The sequence below is a fragment of the Styela clava genome, chromosome 9 (assembly GCF_964204865.1).
Source record: "Styela clava chromosome 9, kaStyClav1.hap1.2, whole genome shotgun sequence".
NCBI lineage: Eukaryota > Metazoa > Chordata > Ascidiacea > Stolidobranchia > Styelidae > Styela > Styela clava.
The window spans coordinates 8,819,832-8,836,443 of NC_135258.1; the positions used below are offsets into that span (position 1 = coordinate 8,819,832).

Below are 16,612 nucleotides of genomic sequence, written 5' to 3' on the forward strand. Positions count from 1 at the left end.
GCATTAAGAAATTTTTGTGCTGTTCTCGTACACAAACTTGTATTTCGTTCCATGCAACCGCATGCGCGTTCTAACTGTAGCAGTAATCTCAGAAAATATGCAGAACTAGCACATTTCAGTTCGCTAAAATGACCGTTCCAGCGCATCAGTTTCTTGCTAACGAAATATGGACGAATGCTGCACTGCCATGTTTGAACTTTAGATCGCATATCATAGCTAGTCCTACATACTCAGTGTCAACCCTAGCCAATTTGGCGAACGATCGTCAATGTTGCACTATGTTATCGAGAAAAAGTTTTATGTTGAGACTTGAATGCACACAGGAGACATTGCTTTTACCAGACTATACACGCCAAACTCGGCGTAAGCGGCGGGTGTTCCTTCCGAGGGTACGGTAAAAATCTGGATTAATTTGTATTCAGAATCGTCAGTCTACTTCGCGAAGATAAATGAAAAAATGATGTTTTGGCAGTTTATTTGCGAACAAGTTTCATAAATATAAAATATAGTAAAAGCGAGCAACAATAATCAAAAAGCAATCAAAATAAACAGCAATACAAATGCGAAGATAAACCAACACTCAAAAGTAAATCATAAAGTTGACATCGTAGCGGGTTTAGCTAATGTGTTGAATGAAAAGAAATTATTGGCAATTTTAAGGTAATTGGATTTAATTTGTACGCTTCAATAGAATTATACGATTTTATAAACTGTAATTATTCACATTATGTGAAAGGGCCCTATTTCGTCATGTCAATAAACTTATGTGCAAATGGTGATCGAAGGAGCAGGAGGAGTACAAAGAGTGCTATTGAAAACAATGTTTTATCAGTGGTTTTATCATCGTGATTAACGGGTGCAAAAAACGTGCAAAAACTCCAAATCACAAAGTGCAATCTAATTCAACCCCATTTGTGAAATAAGAGGATAACTAATAATGTGCTTGTATTTGGATCATGCTTTCTGCATGTCTTGGTGAAATAAAGCAGGCAACTGTAATTAGACAGAAAAATGTCAAAGGCAGTCCAGATCAAATTTTACATAACACATATTTATTCTTAAAACGTTTTTTGAGTAAATGCTTAGACTGAAGTGCAAAATTTGGTAAAACACGGATAAAAATAAAAATCAATAAAACAAAGTTAAATAGATGATGTACCGGAATGACCAATAAACAGTCACGTATGAGAAAAGACAGTTTGAGGTCAACATCATTTTTGTAGTTTCTATACATCTGCATTTCACTTATTTGAATAGCAGTGTTTATACTGTTGTCCATTTTTTCTGTGTGCTTGGAGGACGTTCTTATTTACAAGAAATATTCTTTTCCTACACCTTGTTTTTCTTCGGATTCTAAACTTCGGACGTGCAACGCCACAATACGGCTTCATTTATCAGGAGGCATTTGTGCCTACATGGAACACTAGTGCAGAGTAGTTAATACCAAACAAAAACCTCAATTGCAAATGTGTTTGAGCACTGTTTCTGTACATTGCTGGCATTTTACATAACAGCACCACTGGAATTTGCAATGACAAGGCTTGACGGTTTCAACTTCGCGTGTCACGAAACCGCGTCCGCAACACATAAGTCCGCATCCGTCCATTCCAGTTGAGTCTTTGTTACACTCACGACCAGAAGTACCCATGACCCCCATTTTTGGATTTGGGTTGCAATAATCTGGCGAGGAGTCTAGAAATACGAGGTCGACAATGGTTGGTGATGCTATATTTCCCCATCTTGTTTTGAGTTGTCCACGATGAGTGACTTTCATCTCCACGGCACCTTGGTATCTTTGTCGTAACCTATCACCGACATCTCTGAAGTCAGGTACTTGCATCCAGCAAGTTTTTAAACTGCAAGAACCAGACACTCCGTGGCATTTGCAAGTAGGTCTCGTGGCTCTGACAACACTCTAAAAAATAAATAGTATATTGGTAAAAGCGATACTTAATAACAAAAGAAAGTTTCATCAAATTCAAACGTAATGGACAAATTACGAAACATTTATATTTAAAGAATTTGAAAAATTGAAGTGCTCGGGATTGAGTCGTAAACACCCTGATAATTTGAGATCATGGCTAAACAATCTTCAAAGATTCGTGACAACACATGACAGTAGTTTGGTTTGTAAATCTTGAAAGTTATACAGGATTATAAGATTTAATATTGATGACGACATTCGCCATTCAAAACGAAGACAAGCTGGATTGACTTTACCAAAATATACCCAGAATGTGTATGTTATTAAGATGATTATGAGTTATCTTTATACTGATAAATCACATAAGCCGGAAATCGCGAAGTGGTCGTCTACCGAGACCCATTGTCCAGTTAAATCCAATGCTTTGCGAACACTCACTCACACAACTATGGCCGCAGTTAGATGACCTTCCATGTAATATATTTATTAAAGACTTTTTGTAAAAAAAATAAAGCGAATCCATACTACCTTCGACATGGTTTAATACTCTAAACATGAACTGAGAAAAATTGGCGGTAATTTGACCTTTTGCGCACCCTAGTGTTTATATCTCTACGAGTGCTAAGCGTATGTTCCGTAATCTGAAATTTGATGGTTATCACCGTATGAAACAAGCAACAATTTGTCCGTGTTTTTATTTGTTTGTTTCAAGATAGATATCAGTATACCCACATTAAAAGGTAATCCAAATTTACATAACAAATTTGTTTGATATTAGTGGTTGTTGATAAAATAGGGAGATATCCAGAAAATTGGAAATACTTGTATTTTGTCTGTTATTAGTTACCAGCGGAATAATGTTTGTTGCGCAACATTTTGGTGATAATACAAAATACTCATATTTGATAAATTTGGAATTTTGAGAGTTTAGGCTATAGTTTATTTACAGTATACTTGTAGTGAGTTTTCTGATATTTATTACAGCATAAAGAGGTAAAAGAAAAATCAAAGACCCAAAGCACATTAGATTTTATCTCTAAGTTCAAACATAACGCATCTGCATTTGATAGACAGTACATGTATTCAAATGTCATGAAGAGCAACTGTGTTCGATTGGTATCTTATAGGAACTATGTAATTAGAGTTAAATTTTGACGAGAAAAGCACAAATACGAAGAAACTAATTGAGGAATTTAAAAAGTTGCTGTAAATATTTCTCTATTTTCGAGAAGAGACAAAATGGGATCGTGATGGAACGTTGCTTAGTTGTCTAGATAAAATTCCCAATTTAAACGGCCAATACACGACGAAAATATAGTCAGCCGTTTCTATAAAGTAGAATAGCATTACTTTAGGTAAGGAATAGTTGCAGGCATTAGGTATTCAAATGTTGGTGAATATATATATATATATACATGATGAAACATAAAAAAGCTACTGAGCACAATTGCTCATTTAACCACTGGAATTGTTCAAGTGTAAATCAACATTGCTTGTTTCCAATTTAATGAAAGCTTTGCTGAAATCTGCGAAGCTGCAAAGGTTGAATAAAATAATAGATTTATAAGTGTTTTGAGTTGTAGAGTTATGTGAATTGCGAATTCTTGTGCGTCGGCCAGACCATACGAATACTCAAAAAGTCATTAATCATACTCAAATCAAGCGGATATTTAGTATGAGTCCTCTTCATTTGAAAATGATTACACATCGGAGAACGTTACCAGAGTAATGAAAACAAGGTGACTCGATTTGTTTTTTTAATAATCGTAAGTTATTGAAATTACACATTTTAGTACACGATCAATCGTACTCTTGAAGGAAATAGTGGTATTATAAACAAACAACAACGAAATCAATCAAAAATCGCAATTTTCACGTTTCGTTTCAAGAATTATATTCGTTCAGCTAGGTATCGTGTTGACCCAACGATGGAAGGGAAGGCTTCGGGGATCTTATGCCTAGACTTATGAGTTCAAATGACCGAGACTGTCAAGTCATGCAGCAGTCCGAAATCACATTGGGAGTGATTATTGGGTATAGATAGATACTATCTACTTGATTCCATATAAGTTCTAAGCATTTTTGGTAAATATTTTTCCCGGATTCGATAATCTTTGGTTGTATTTTGATATTGTTTTGAATACAAATTTATTTTAACACCATGAAATCTCTAATACCGCATTCAAGTTGCATGAGTCACAAGTTCGTTCTGCTTTAATTTTAGTTTTATAAAGATCAATACACTAACCAGAGCACGTATATGAAAAAAAGCTCTCCCCCAGCCCCTTTCAGTGTATTGTAAACAAGAAAAGATTTGGTGGTTTTACACAAATAGGATTTTTAATAGAAGGGTGGGGCTGTTAAGAATCACGTCTAAACGAGTACTTAAATAGCGTTAAAAGGTGTTAAAGCCCCACGCAGATAAACACGGTGGTCAAAAACCTCATGAATTATGGCATGTCATTTTGTGTGGTAAGTGTCATCGAGAATGCGGCTAGATACCATTATGTTGGATTGTCACGTATAATATACAAAAAATTGCTTTGACGGATCAAACTAATCAAAGTTGGTCTCTGGTAACTTTTGGGCATTGGGGACATAAAAAATGACGATACCGAAAAATCGCTGGTAATTTTTGTGTCAGTTGACATATGGCTTTTAGATAAAACAATATAAATTGAATGTGTAATCCATGTATTATGAACTGAACGAATGACAAATAATTTAAAAATAAACGATTTTTGAATTTACAACTTCGGAGACAGCATTTTATGTGATCGGAGTCGAAAGGGTATCGTCATTATTTACACTAGAGTTTACTTTCCGGATATACGGGGCATCAAATGGAAAGTAAAGTCGGAAGACAAACGACACACGCCCGGATGAGATTGTTTAAGTAACCCAATTTCTGGGAGCTATTAGAATGAATAGCTGTGAAAATCACACTTGCGCGCTGGATGAAAACAAGAGTAGTCGAAAGTATCGGCCGCATAAAAGGGGGCTCTACATATTTGGGAAAGATGTTTGCACAACACAAAACGCGGACAATTGTAGACTAGGGCATTTACACGTTTTAGAATTAATGTCACAATGGGAAAAGTAACGACAAAAAAACGTCCACGTTGAAATGACGTCACCTCATCGGTGACGTAGTGTTGTTTATTCTAATTTATAATATTTTCAATGAACCTACCACTCGTCCAGCTTCATTGTTATGTATATTCATTGTCCGCCGGGATTTTGTCTTCTTATCCTGCGGTGATTGACTTTCTCTTTCACGTGCATCTATGAATTCATGTGCAAAACCATAGGCGTAGTCTGTGTCGTCGCCACACCCTCCCCAAGACTGAAATATCATAAGATTTGAAAAAATGAGTATGATAAAATAATAATGAAAAATAGTTCAGTCTATTTCTGTTATTGTGATTTCGACAGGGTGGCTAATTCACGAAAGCAGGTCGTACAAATTTATTAGTTTTTACTTACCCAATCGTTAGATAGTCCATCGGGCCGACTGTGCTTACTACAACCACAAGCTTTGAGTTCTCCGTTCTTGCACGCTCTTGCAATTGCATGAACAACTCCAGCTGACGTGATGGCGTAGGAAAAAGCAACTTCTTTGCTCCCTGAAAAGGAATAGCGACTAGATAAATATATTGATTTAAGATGGTTTATCTTTACCCTCCATCAGCTTTTTTGTTTACACGCTCTTTACATCATCTATTAGGTGTTATACGGTGTTGCAGCTCCATAAAACAATGGGTCAACAACAGAATACCGAAACTGGGTTAAGCTAAATTCTGAAAGTTATGGCCCATCAATCGGCGACCGTAGATGTATGTTTTGATAACAAAGAAAAATGTGGGGTTAAATATGCCAAATAAAACTTCAACATGGGAAATTCCCGATCACGTTTGATTGAGGATATATCAGTTCAACTTTAAAGACTTTTTAGCTGAACTTACAAAGGTGAGAACTGCTGTTGACCCCGAGTTTACAATCTTCTCAAGCGCATACAAAGATTTCTAAAATTGGTTTTTCGTTTGTTTACAAATCAGATATTTTTTCAGAAAAAGATATACTGAGCATAGAAGAATGAGTTTTTGAGAAATTGCCAAATATTTATGAAAACTGATGATATTTTTAGAAGTGCTTTATGGTCTTTATGCTTATAACCTTAAAAGATGATCTCATTAAAATATTCAATCTTGTAGCAATTATTTTTGCAATAAAAATGTTCTATTATATCACATACATTGGCAATAAAAATTAACAAAAGTATTGAAATATATTTGCGTGAGTGTGCAGCAAGACTCTGAAATCACCTAAAACTATTGAAGTCTTTTAAACATCTCCTGGAATGCGTAGAGAGACATAGAAATGATTCGATTTATTTTCAGTTCGAAGCTTGATCAAACATATTTATTTGTTTTGTTCTTGAAACTATGTGACTAATTCCCCAATAACGAGCATGTAACCATCTTTTGCGGCAAATCAGAAAAGGTTGTTAAGAGGATACGCCAAAATAGGAAACAAAATCAATCCCAATAATGTGGACATGAAAATACGGCTGTATTGCTACAAACAGATTTAAAAGTTGTTTTAGCACGCTAACATAATTTTACTTTTTTTCGGCAAATAATTGAAAAATAAAATGAAATATATTGCCCTCGCGGTATAGAATAAAAAACTTTTTACGTCGTAAAACGTTTAATCTTTTTTTTAAGTAAGTTTTCTTATTACGACTGAAAATGCTAATGGTGACAGTATAACAACACCCTGTAACACTAATTCAAATTTGTTCAATATAATGGTTTACGATATTTTGGGTCATGTTCGGGGGACACTTTAGATGTCATTGAAGATAACTGTCTTAATCAGTCAATAATTGTCCCTTTCAAATGTGATCAAATTTGTCAAATCAAAAAGAAAATTTAACTCTAGTTCCTTTCTAAACTTAGATATTACACCACTGTTACTGAAGAGCTATTAAAAACGTAGAATGTTATATTGATCATTATTCTATTAGCACAGAAAATGAAACAGCTGCGGAAATTTATTTTTCTGTTTTATTTCTTTAAAATTTCCTCCAAATTTACGTCGCGGCAGGGTCACACGGTAAATACAGACCATCAGCGAAAACGCACGTTTGTCCCAATTCTCATATAATTATTGTTTTCTGTCAACACAGCTATAAACCATTAAAGAGTCGCAACATTTTGCCCTTACACTACGGAGAAAGTGTGACGCCGTGTGAATCATACACGAATACAAAAAACAGATACCTCATAAGATAGGCCAACCAAGAAACTTAGCGAGTTGCTTTGATGTAACGGCAATTCCGCCAAACCCATGCGTTTCTAATGCCATAATAAAAGAAACGCCTAATTTTCAGACCCCGAACTGTATATTTACTGTACCATACAAAGTGTGCTTTGATACGTCCTCGGTTTTTGTACTCACAGCAATTATATGTCATTAGTGTAAAGTATGTGAGAATTTTTTCTCTACACATCAGACCACACATACAGGTAAAACGTATATTGTAACAGAATTTAATTTCAATAGGTCTTTCATCTTGTTTCAACAAAATCATTTTGTCATGTTAGCTAAAAGGCCTTTTTTGTTATAAAGACTACAAATTCACTTTTCTTTGTTTTAACTCCAATGGTCTTAATATGGATTGTGAAGTATAGAATCTGTAACTCGGAGGCGAGGCGCCTGTTTCAACGGTTATATAGGTGCCAAGTTGATAGTTCGATAGCTCACTGAGATGTAAACACAGAGCAAGCTTTTAGCAATTAAATATAGCGATGACTATCATACTTTCATTTTGTTAAATCGCTCGACCGGATAGCCATCGTGATACTGCTGTATATCTATCTCATAAACAATAAAATGTGGTAAAATATAAAACATATTATTGCGTTTGACACTGAAATTCATGTTTAGGCTTCGAAAGTAAGTATGACGAAACACGCACTTGTTTGTATATTATTTATAATTACATTTCGATCTTAATAATTAACCAATCAGTAATAATGTCCTATTTTGGATTCGTGCAATTCTCCAATTGCGTGAATAAACTTGTTTTATTATAATGCTGAAAGCGTTTTGTTATCTTATTACGATTCATTACAAATTACAATTCGGTGTTACTTATTTCTAAAGTACTAAATTAACAAATGATGTCAATCTACCCATCACGTCATAATATATTAGGTTCCTTGGAGAACTAAAATAAAAATTGGGGCAAAAATAGGTAATCGAATTAACAATCAAAACAAACTTAATTTTTGCCTTTCTCTCCAGGATTACAGACGAACCACGCATAACTTTATTCATGGCTAGTCCAAATTAAATGACGCGATCGTCATTAAAAGTGAGACGCTTCAATTAGTCGTTTGAATCTCAGTGATCATAAATGTTGATTGTTTATTTTAGAAGTTTTCCATTGCTAAATATTGAGAAAATACACATCTAAGTATACATTTAGTTTAGGCTGGTCAGTAAAAGTTTTAAAGCAATGACGTTATATGATAAGGTGTACCGCCCGTTTTATATAAACAATAATGGTTTATATTGTTTGCAAACCAAGGGTGAAATCGTTAGCAAGGTAGGAGAAAGGGGAAATGTCGATATACAAAGGTCTCTCTGCTAGAGACAAGCCCTGGGGGCCTTAACGGGAACTATATGTTAACTCGAAAACTACTATTTACCAACTGTCGAAATAAGTATTTTAGCAAAAAACGAAATGTCATTAAGTTTGTTGCTTGATATACACCGAGTTGTGTTGCGTTTCGCTTGAATCCCAATAATAGTCAGTGACCTGGAGTTTGAGCGTAAAGTTAATAAAAACAACACATTCGAATATTTTAGGGTTGTTGATTGAAATCTCCTAAAATATCACCATTAAAAGATACGGGGTTGGATTTAGATTCAGTGATGACAAACGAATGCGGAGTTTCAGTCATATTAACGATCGGTAAAGAAGGCATGCACGGTCAATTTCAAATTTCGACGACACATGGCCCGTGGTTAGCGCGAGGACGTAGCATACTTAAACTCGTTCGAATATTGACAATACACTCGGTTAGGAATGCGGAAAGGTAGACAAAGGCCACTTGGAGCCGTCTTAACCGGTACTCCAACTATCATCAATATTAAGATTATACATGAATAGGGTACTCAAGTACGTACTGTAAGTTCAGAACAAGAGTTTTTATGTTACAACAATAGCCTTTGGTATGTATATATGATCCAAAAATAGACTTTATTGAATACATATAATTACTTCGTATAAAAACGTGAATTTGTTATTTTTATTATAAAGGACTGTCGGGAGTCGTTATTATAATTAGAATTCATCCATTCATCTATCTATTTTTAGCATGAATAATATTTCATTAACGGATGGTAATATTTTCTTATATCGATAGGTGGCATTTGTCAGCCATTTGATAAAAGTAACGAAGCAAGTAGTTAACCCGATTGAGGGCATGAATCGCAGAACAGCGATGCAGTGCACAGTAAAGTTGCATATTTAAGTTCTCACCAACTGTAATGGATTTTTCTGGATTCGTTTCAGGTGACGTGCTACAATTCCATCTGCTTTCTTGCATTTGATGTTTGCATTCTGCCAAGCCGTTCCGTGCACCCATGTTTACGTAAGGCATATGGTCATTGTATCGGTGACATAGAGACCTCTGATTTCTAGACAGTCCGCGTAAATTATGACATTTAACAGGACGACTTTCTTCTAATTCGATTCCTTCATTTGCCAAAGTCCTGCAAAATAAACGATATGGTTTAATTGAGAATTCCTTTTTGGGCTCTATACGTAAGAAGAAACTTGTCAAGCTGAACGATGTGGAATTTCACATTTATAGTCAACCCTCAAATGCATGTAAATTTTTTTAATATTTTTAACAGTCAATAGTTGAAACATTCCAAAACGACGTGACGGCAACATTATCTTAATTTGCGCATCTGCAAACGCGCGAAAACATCTGATAATTGCCGGATAATGTCCTTATAATCAGCCTCCCATTAAGAAGATTACATATTTCATTGTCAAGTCCGCTGATACAGTAACGCAACAACATTTGGTTACAGACGAACGATACCGGACAAAATCATAATGTTCAATCGAACGGTAAACCGTTATTATTGAACTTATAAACTAGTAATTTAACAATTACTCGTGAACGTGGAAGTTGGTATACTATATAGAATGGTAATTTCGGGGTAGGGTTCAGTGTTTAACAACAAAATAATCTAAAAATAGTATGAAAAAATAATAGAGAAATTCCGATGCCGAAGTAGCGAATCAGGCATGTCATAAGGTGGCTGAACTTATAAAATATTTTACGACGATTAGGACCTATGGGCAGGGCATATTTTGAGATTATAAAAAAAACGTTTTGGTAAACGTAACGATTATTCCCCAAAATCAGCAGAATATGTAACTCTATTTTACAGTTATATTGATGAAAATGGTAATTATATATTAGAATGCCATAAGTGTGCAATTTAACAAGTGTGAACGAGATTTCTTAATTTGATGGTTGTGGATCTTAATTTTCACCTTCGCTTACGGTATGTTTTTTAGCGCACGCGATTCGTTTCGGAATGATTCGCGTCGTTTCGCTTAACTGCGACTATCTTCCCTTTCTCATAATTGTTACGTTTGAGTCAACATAATTCGCTAATTTAGCAACGTTTTCCATGTTTTGATCGGCATCTATGGGAGAACCCAACAACTTCTTGTTGACCTATAATGCGGTTCGACGATTTTCAAACAAGAGGAAGAAATTTCTCCAGTGCTTTTGCGCAATTTCAATGGCCCCGGAAGTCGCGGCTGTCAAATTTTATGCCATTCCGGCGTCGAAACAGCTATTTCAAATTTTAGGAAAACCGCCCTACTATTTGCCTTAACCACACGGCCGCTAATGAACCGGTATGCCATACCACCAAAACCAAAACCGCAAAAATCAAGGATAAGCCGTCTACAAGATCTTTATATTCATTGTTCGAAGTCACTTGGTGTACATAATGCAAAGCATGATTGGGAATTTAAGAAGTTACCGACAATGGTTAATCCGCACAAGAGATATAGAAAGTCTACTTCTTATCCGTTCATTAACCTAGATACGTTATCCTGTTTAAGTCGTATAAATCGTGTATACGCTTACAGCTAAAGGCAATGTAAATCAATCTAGCCAATTTTAATTCACAAATCTTTGGCCAAAAATTCCACCTGCCATTCAAACAAATGTCCAGAATTTAACCCGGTTAAGTTTCAGATGGAACCAGTGGAATTTAGTGTTGGATGAGAAACTTGTCTTTTAGACCATATTGGACGATTGTCAATCCTATAATGGGCCGTGGATGACGCAATAATTGGTTATGACATCACTACAGTATTGTTGATGTTCTGTGGGGTCGTGAGAACCAGAAACCACCAATTTCGTGACTAAGCTTATAAAACCATCGGGGTAGCACATGAGGCCAAAAATAGAACTCGCCCACGATAATCTGCGGTAAATCCAATGAATCCAACATTTTTGAAGTACCCCAAATGTGGTCGAGCAATGTTAATGCCTGGCTAAGTACACGCTAAGCAATTATTTACTACAGGGTGATCGTTACCTACCATACAACCAATTCTTATGTGATAATGTGGAACATGCAATGTGGATTTGAGGTACACATTGGTTTCTATATACTGGCACTCCAATTTACTGGGCTAACATTACCATCGCAGTCCTAAAATATGATGAAGGATGAACCAAAATAACATTCTATTTTTATCGACGATAAAGACGACTCTGATCTCTGAGATTTAAACAACTTATTCCAACCGATTAACATATTTTATGCGATAACCTTAAATCCTATTGTTAGTAAAGTTGAAAAACTGTGCATAATGAGTTGTATCCAATGGTCATTATTTCATTTACATCGCCGCAGAAAAAATTTAAAAATGAAAATATAATAAAATAATTAGGACAATTAATTACAGCAGAGTTTATATTTATTAAAAATGCAAAGATTACTCAACGATACTTTATTTGTTTGCTCATTTGCATCACTATTAATTAGTTTATATCAATATTCCAACAAGACGGGGTCATAAACTTGTATCGTTTATACAAATTTCTGCATTTATCATTTTAGTAATATAATTTTAGAGATGCATCGCCATAAAACTGTCATTTAGGGAGAGCGGCGATGTTGCTTGGCAATTACGACAAGACGAAGTGACTAATTGTTATTCCATCCATCCAATACAAATGTAACATCTACCAAACATGGTATATATTTTATTATGGTGGTTATTTGCAAATATATCTTAGGCCAAGTATCAATCATACATGGTCTGTAAATTTATGAGTTTTCGAATACGGATGTGAGACCAGCATGGGGCTTTGGCTTCTTGTTATACAGCGGAAATCATGGAATAATCTTCTCGATGTTGCGTCAAAATTCACCGATTCGTAAACAACGAATGGAGTTTGTTTACTTGCAGTTACTTGCACATAACGCAACGTCACTACGTGTCGACTGTCAAGTATTATGGAGACCTAAAATCACTTTTCATTTTTTTTTCAATTCAATTAACGATAAAGTTGCCGAATGCTTCATTTTCTTTTTATTATGTTATATATTTTCTGCCTACATTATCAGATGATTTCGAGTTACATTTTGGTGTTGTATTTCGGCAGGATTCTGCAATGATATCATGAGATTTGAAATAATGCAAACTGCGAAACATTATTGGCCGATTCCAAACTAACAGACAATAAGAGTCGTGAAAAACATTTTAGTCCAGACTATCCCGTTGATGAGCTACGTTCTGCCCCGTTGCGAGTCGGAAGCATTTGGTATTATTTCAAAATATCACACCATTTCGAGGTTTCTCTGCGTGATCGCAGACAACAAGACTGCTGAAGTACCGGCAAAAGTTATCGTCACAGACACAGGCGCGTGAGTAACACTAGACTTTTCCGAACACCGCGGGTATCCCGATACACGATTTCTCACGGTGATGGTAAGGCTACCACCCCTCAAAAATAACAATAAGGTCACGTTGAAGGTCAACCTCACAAGAGGGCGCTGAAAATTGTATGCTGATATTTACTTTCTTAGATATGTTCACGCTTGTGTGGTATTTGAAATGATAAACATACACTTATCATGTATAATCTATACAAGGAAAAGAGCATATAAATTTGTCATCAACGTGTTTAAAACCTTTTCCACTTTCAATATTGAAGACCAAACTTTGCATGCCTAATTGGATTTGGACGGCCAAGAGGTCTAAGCCTTCTATTGTTGCAGGGCTAAGCTCTTAAGAACCTACTAACAATACAAATAGAAATACTCTACTTCTTGTGATCATTAACACTTGTTCCAAGAAAGAAAAGCCACAAGATTATTTGAAAACAAAATTGAGGGTGACGTCATGTTTTAAATGTAATTTTGTTTTCGGTTATGATCTTCCGAATAATAATATAACCCTAAAACATGCAATTCATTACACAAATATAAAATTAATCTAACAATAATATTTTGAGGAATGGCTGTATAAACTTAAAACATTGAACATTGAAGGTATGTATTGCCGACTCAAAATTTGTTTTTGGTATGAGGGAACGGATCTGTATTTATAACTAGCTGAAGCGAATGTTTGTATTTCAAAAAAGGTCATCCTTTTATTCTTTTCAAACGGAAATTGGTAGAAATATTCTGAATATCTGAGTGAGGAGTCACAAATTACTCCGGTAAACATTTAGTGTCCAGTATAGTACAGTCCAATAATTTGGGTACAATACTGAGTGTAATGTACGAGTGATATTAGCCTGGCCACACGCAGTAAATAACATAATTTGCAACAACTGACTTAAAACGCACCATTGCCATTTCCTGTGGCGTAGCATGCCCTGCCTTAGCGTGACAAAGCCCACTTTACTACCGTTGGGGCATATCGTAAAATCGGCGCCAGAGAGGGTCCATCGAAATAGCGATTTTAGCTTAGACCAATCCACACCGCCAACATGGGTTGCGTGATTCCGTATATGTCCCTGTCACCAGTATATCACAATGTTTTTTATATTTCCCACATATTATAAAAGGTGTCAGTTACAACCGACGTCAATCTCCGGTCACGAGGGCAAAGTTGGAATCAATAAAATACATATTATTTGACTTTTTGTGTAGGAATACGTTGATTTATGTCAAACATGCCCCGAATACAAGCACGGAACTATCAAGGGTCGAAAAAACATCTTAAAATGACACGAATGGTTTAAGCTGGAATGAAAACATTTGACGAAAACGGAAATTATCCCAATACTTTGTGTTAACAAAATGTGTAAACTGCGACAATTGGTAAAAATTAGTTATTTGGAGGTTGAATTAAAGTATCAGCTGATCCATTTGTGATTAAAAGATAATAATTTTTAGTACCGTACGATAGATTGATACTTTGGTGAATATGTTACAAAGCAATTGAGATTTTACAGAGTCCGAAACTTTATCGTCCTAATCTCACAATGTATAAAATTTGATCAGCCATGAGTGATTTTAAATTTATTTGTGTTAAATATTTTAGCTTTCCTATAACTAACCCGCGTGCCAAATATTCCAGATGAAAAATGATTCCAATCCCTATCGCACAAAAACGAGCAAACGTGCAGCTGGCGAAATTAGAATAAAATCGTTCAAAACTTAAATCCTAACGATCAGTAGATACTTTCACACCATTTCAAAAGCTTAGTTCACTTTTAGCTGATAATGACAGATTTAAAGATTTGGGGATTTGTGTTAATCTCGTAGCTTGTACTGTGGTATAGTTACATTCACGGTATATGAATTTGAAATAAATTTTTTTTTATTCAAATAAATAGGTTTTGGTTAATCGAGCTATAACAGTTTTTATGTACACATAGTAGATAATTGAGGCATATGAGTATATATAAAACTTCAGCCTCGATTAGCAATAGAACCTCGACTCCCACTTTTGTTTATGTTCAAATCTATTTCTCTTTCGTAGTCCAGCCAGGTCTATTTATAACTCGAAATAATAGGGTAAATAAAGATATTTAGAAGCTTACCAAAGTTGTCCTGAGCTTCTGGTCGCCAGGGAAAGTATAAAAACAGCTAATCCAATAGTCCAATGCCCGTAAACAGCGATCAAAGACATTCTGTGGTGTCGATCCTTTGATTTGAAGTAGAAATCCCGAAGCCTTGTAAATGTAAACAAACCTATCACACCGCAATTTGATAAATTAGTCTATGATAAGCGGCTAAATATTAACATAATGAAATAAAGTTAAGAAGAATCGAAAGATACCACACTTATGTATTCAGCTGTAATTTCGAATATAAATAAAAGCTAGAACAGGGAGAAAACTGTTTCCCGTACAATGAGTTAAATCGCTCGGTAAAGCAATTAATCACTGCGACACCGAGTCGTGCATCGCCTCCGAGCAACTTGCATCCTCGCGTAACGACAGACGAGGGCTGTCTGATGATCTCCGCTGTGGTGCGTCTCATTGACAAACGCATTTTTTCTCGGACTCGGCATGCCGCCGTCTGTCTGACCCTGGTCGCACTACTCGAATAAATTATCCACAAAATTGAAAAGACAAATTGGCAGGGTAATTATATTATTCGGGCGTTAAACTTTCTCTATACTTTGTAGCGAGAGACTTAAATTTAAACTTTCTCTTTTGATTAGGACTTTCGTTGAAATTGCGCAATCATCAAAGAGGTGTTCCAATAAATGCAGCCTTGAATTAGGGCTAATTAAAAATGTCTAACTCTAAAACTTTCCTAGAATACAATAATTTTGGACGTTTTTAAGTACAGAATTTCAGCATTTGGTTTACTCTTTATACAATCTGACTCAAAATAAACAGTGTGGACGAGAGACTGTACTCGACTATAGCAATCCTTATACTGTGCTATGCTATACCCTGTTTTATAAGGCAAATCACACAGTTGACAAAACGTCACTGCTTCAATTGCTGCTACATTGAGTAACACCAACTTTATTTTTAAAATCTAGTTCATAACCTGGTACTAGTAATACGGCTGCGCTGTTAGAACGACAAATATGCGAATGTTGAATATTCATTGTCACGTCAAATAATAAATGGCGGGGATTTCTCAGAACCTAACGTAAACAAATATTGGATATGTCACCTGTCACTCGCCGTACTCCAACCTTAACTTGAACCCGAGTACGCACGCCGTCGACGCAAAGATAACACGCTATAAGCATAACAATTTTTGTTTGCGTATTTAAACTAAACCTCGACGCTGGCTAGATGTACGTTACGCAAGGTGCGTAATGTAAATTTGATATTTGCCAAATTCAATACCTGTGAACAGATGCATTAGATTAAATTGCCAAATGTGACTGCAAAAATTTGTTACATTTCAAACGACTCGCACTTTTATTCGGGAATATTAATCGAAACAACAATGTGCTTGTGAACAAAAGCGTTTTGTTTAAAATCAGTAATCAGTCTGTAACATCGTTTAAAATTCATATTATGTAATCATGATCAACAGTTTACCCAAACAGTTATAGGTATTGAATATTTATTCTCTTTCAGATTCGGTATGCTAAGCCAAATATAATTTTCTGAACATGAGCGATCCCGTTGGACTGGCCGA

At 35.5% G+C, this 16,612-nt stretch overlaps 1 protein-coding gene across 1 annotated transcript; it reads right to left on the reverse strand.

Annotated features, from left to right (window-relative positions):
• Positions 1-458: 458 nt before the first annotated feature.
• Positions 459-15,253, reverse strand: LOC120339155 (protein Wnt-5-like). Its single transcript, XM_039407234.2, has 5 exons — positions 15,043-15,253; positions 9,480-9,712; positions 5,411-5,550; positions 5,118-5,270; positions 459-1,915 (listed from the first exon to the last, which is right to left on the reverse strand). The coding sequence occupies exons 1-5, from the start codon at positions 15,129-15,131 to the stop codon at positions 1,457-1,459; spliced, it is 1,074 nt and encodes a 357-aa protein (XP_039263168.1). The 5' UTR covers positions 15,132-15,253; the 3' UTR covers positions 459-1,456.
• Positions 15,254-16,612: the final 1,359 nt, after the last annotated feature.

Bases quoted from the DNA above. Each gene is read 5' to 3' on its own strand.
- LOC120339155 (XM_039407234.2), bottom strand. From the start codon at position 15,131: ATGTCTTTGATCGCTGTTTACGGGCATTGGACTATTGGATTAGCTGTT. The intron at 9,713-15,042 runs GTAAGCTTCTAA...TTTATTTTGCAG, and splicing joins AGAAGCTCAGGACAACTTTG to GACTTTGGCAAATGAAGGAA. The intron at 5,551-9,479 runs GTGAGAACTTAA...ATTCCTTTTCAG, and splicing joins AGAAAAATCCATTACAGTTG to GGAGCAAAGAAGTTGCTTTT.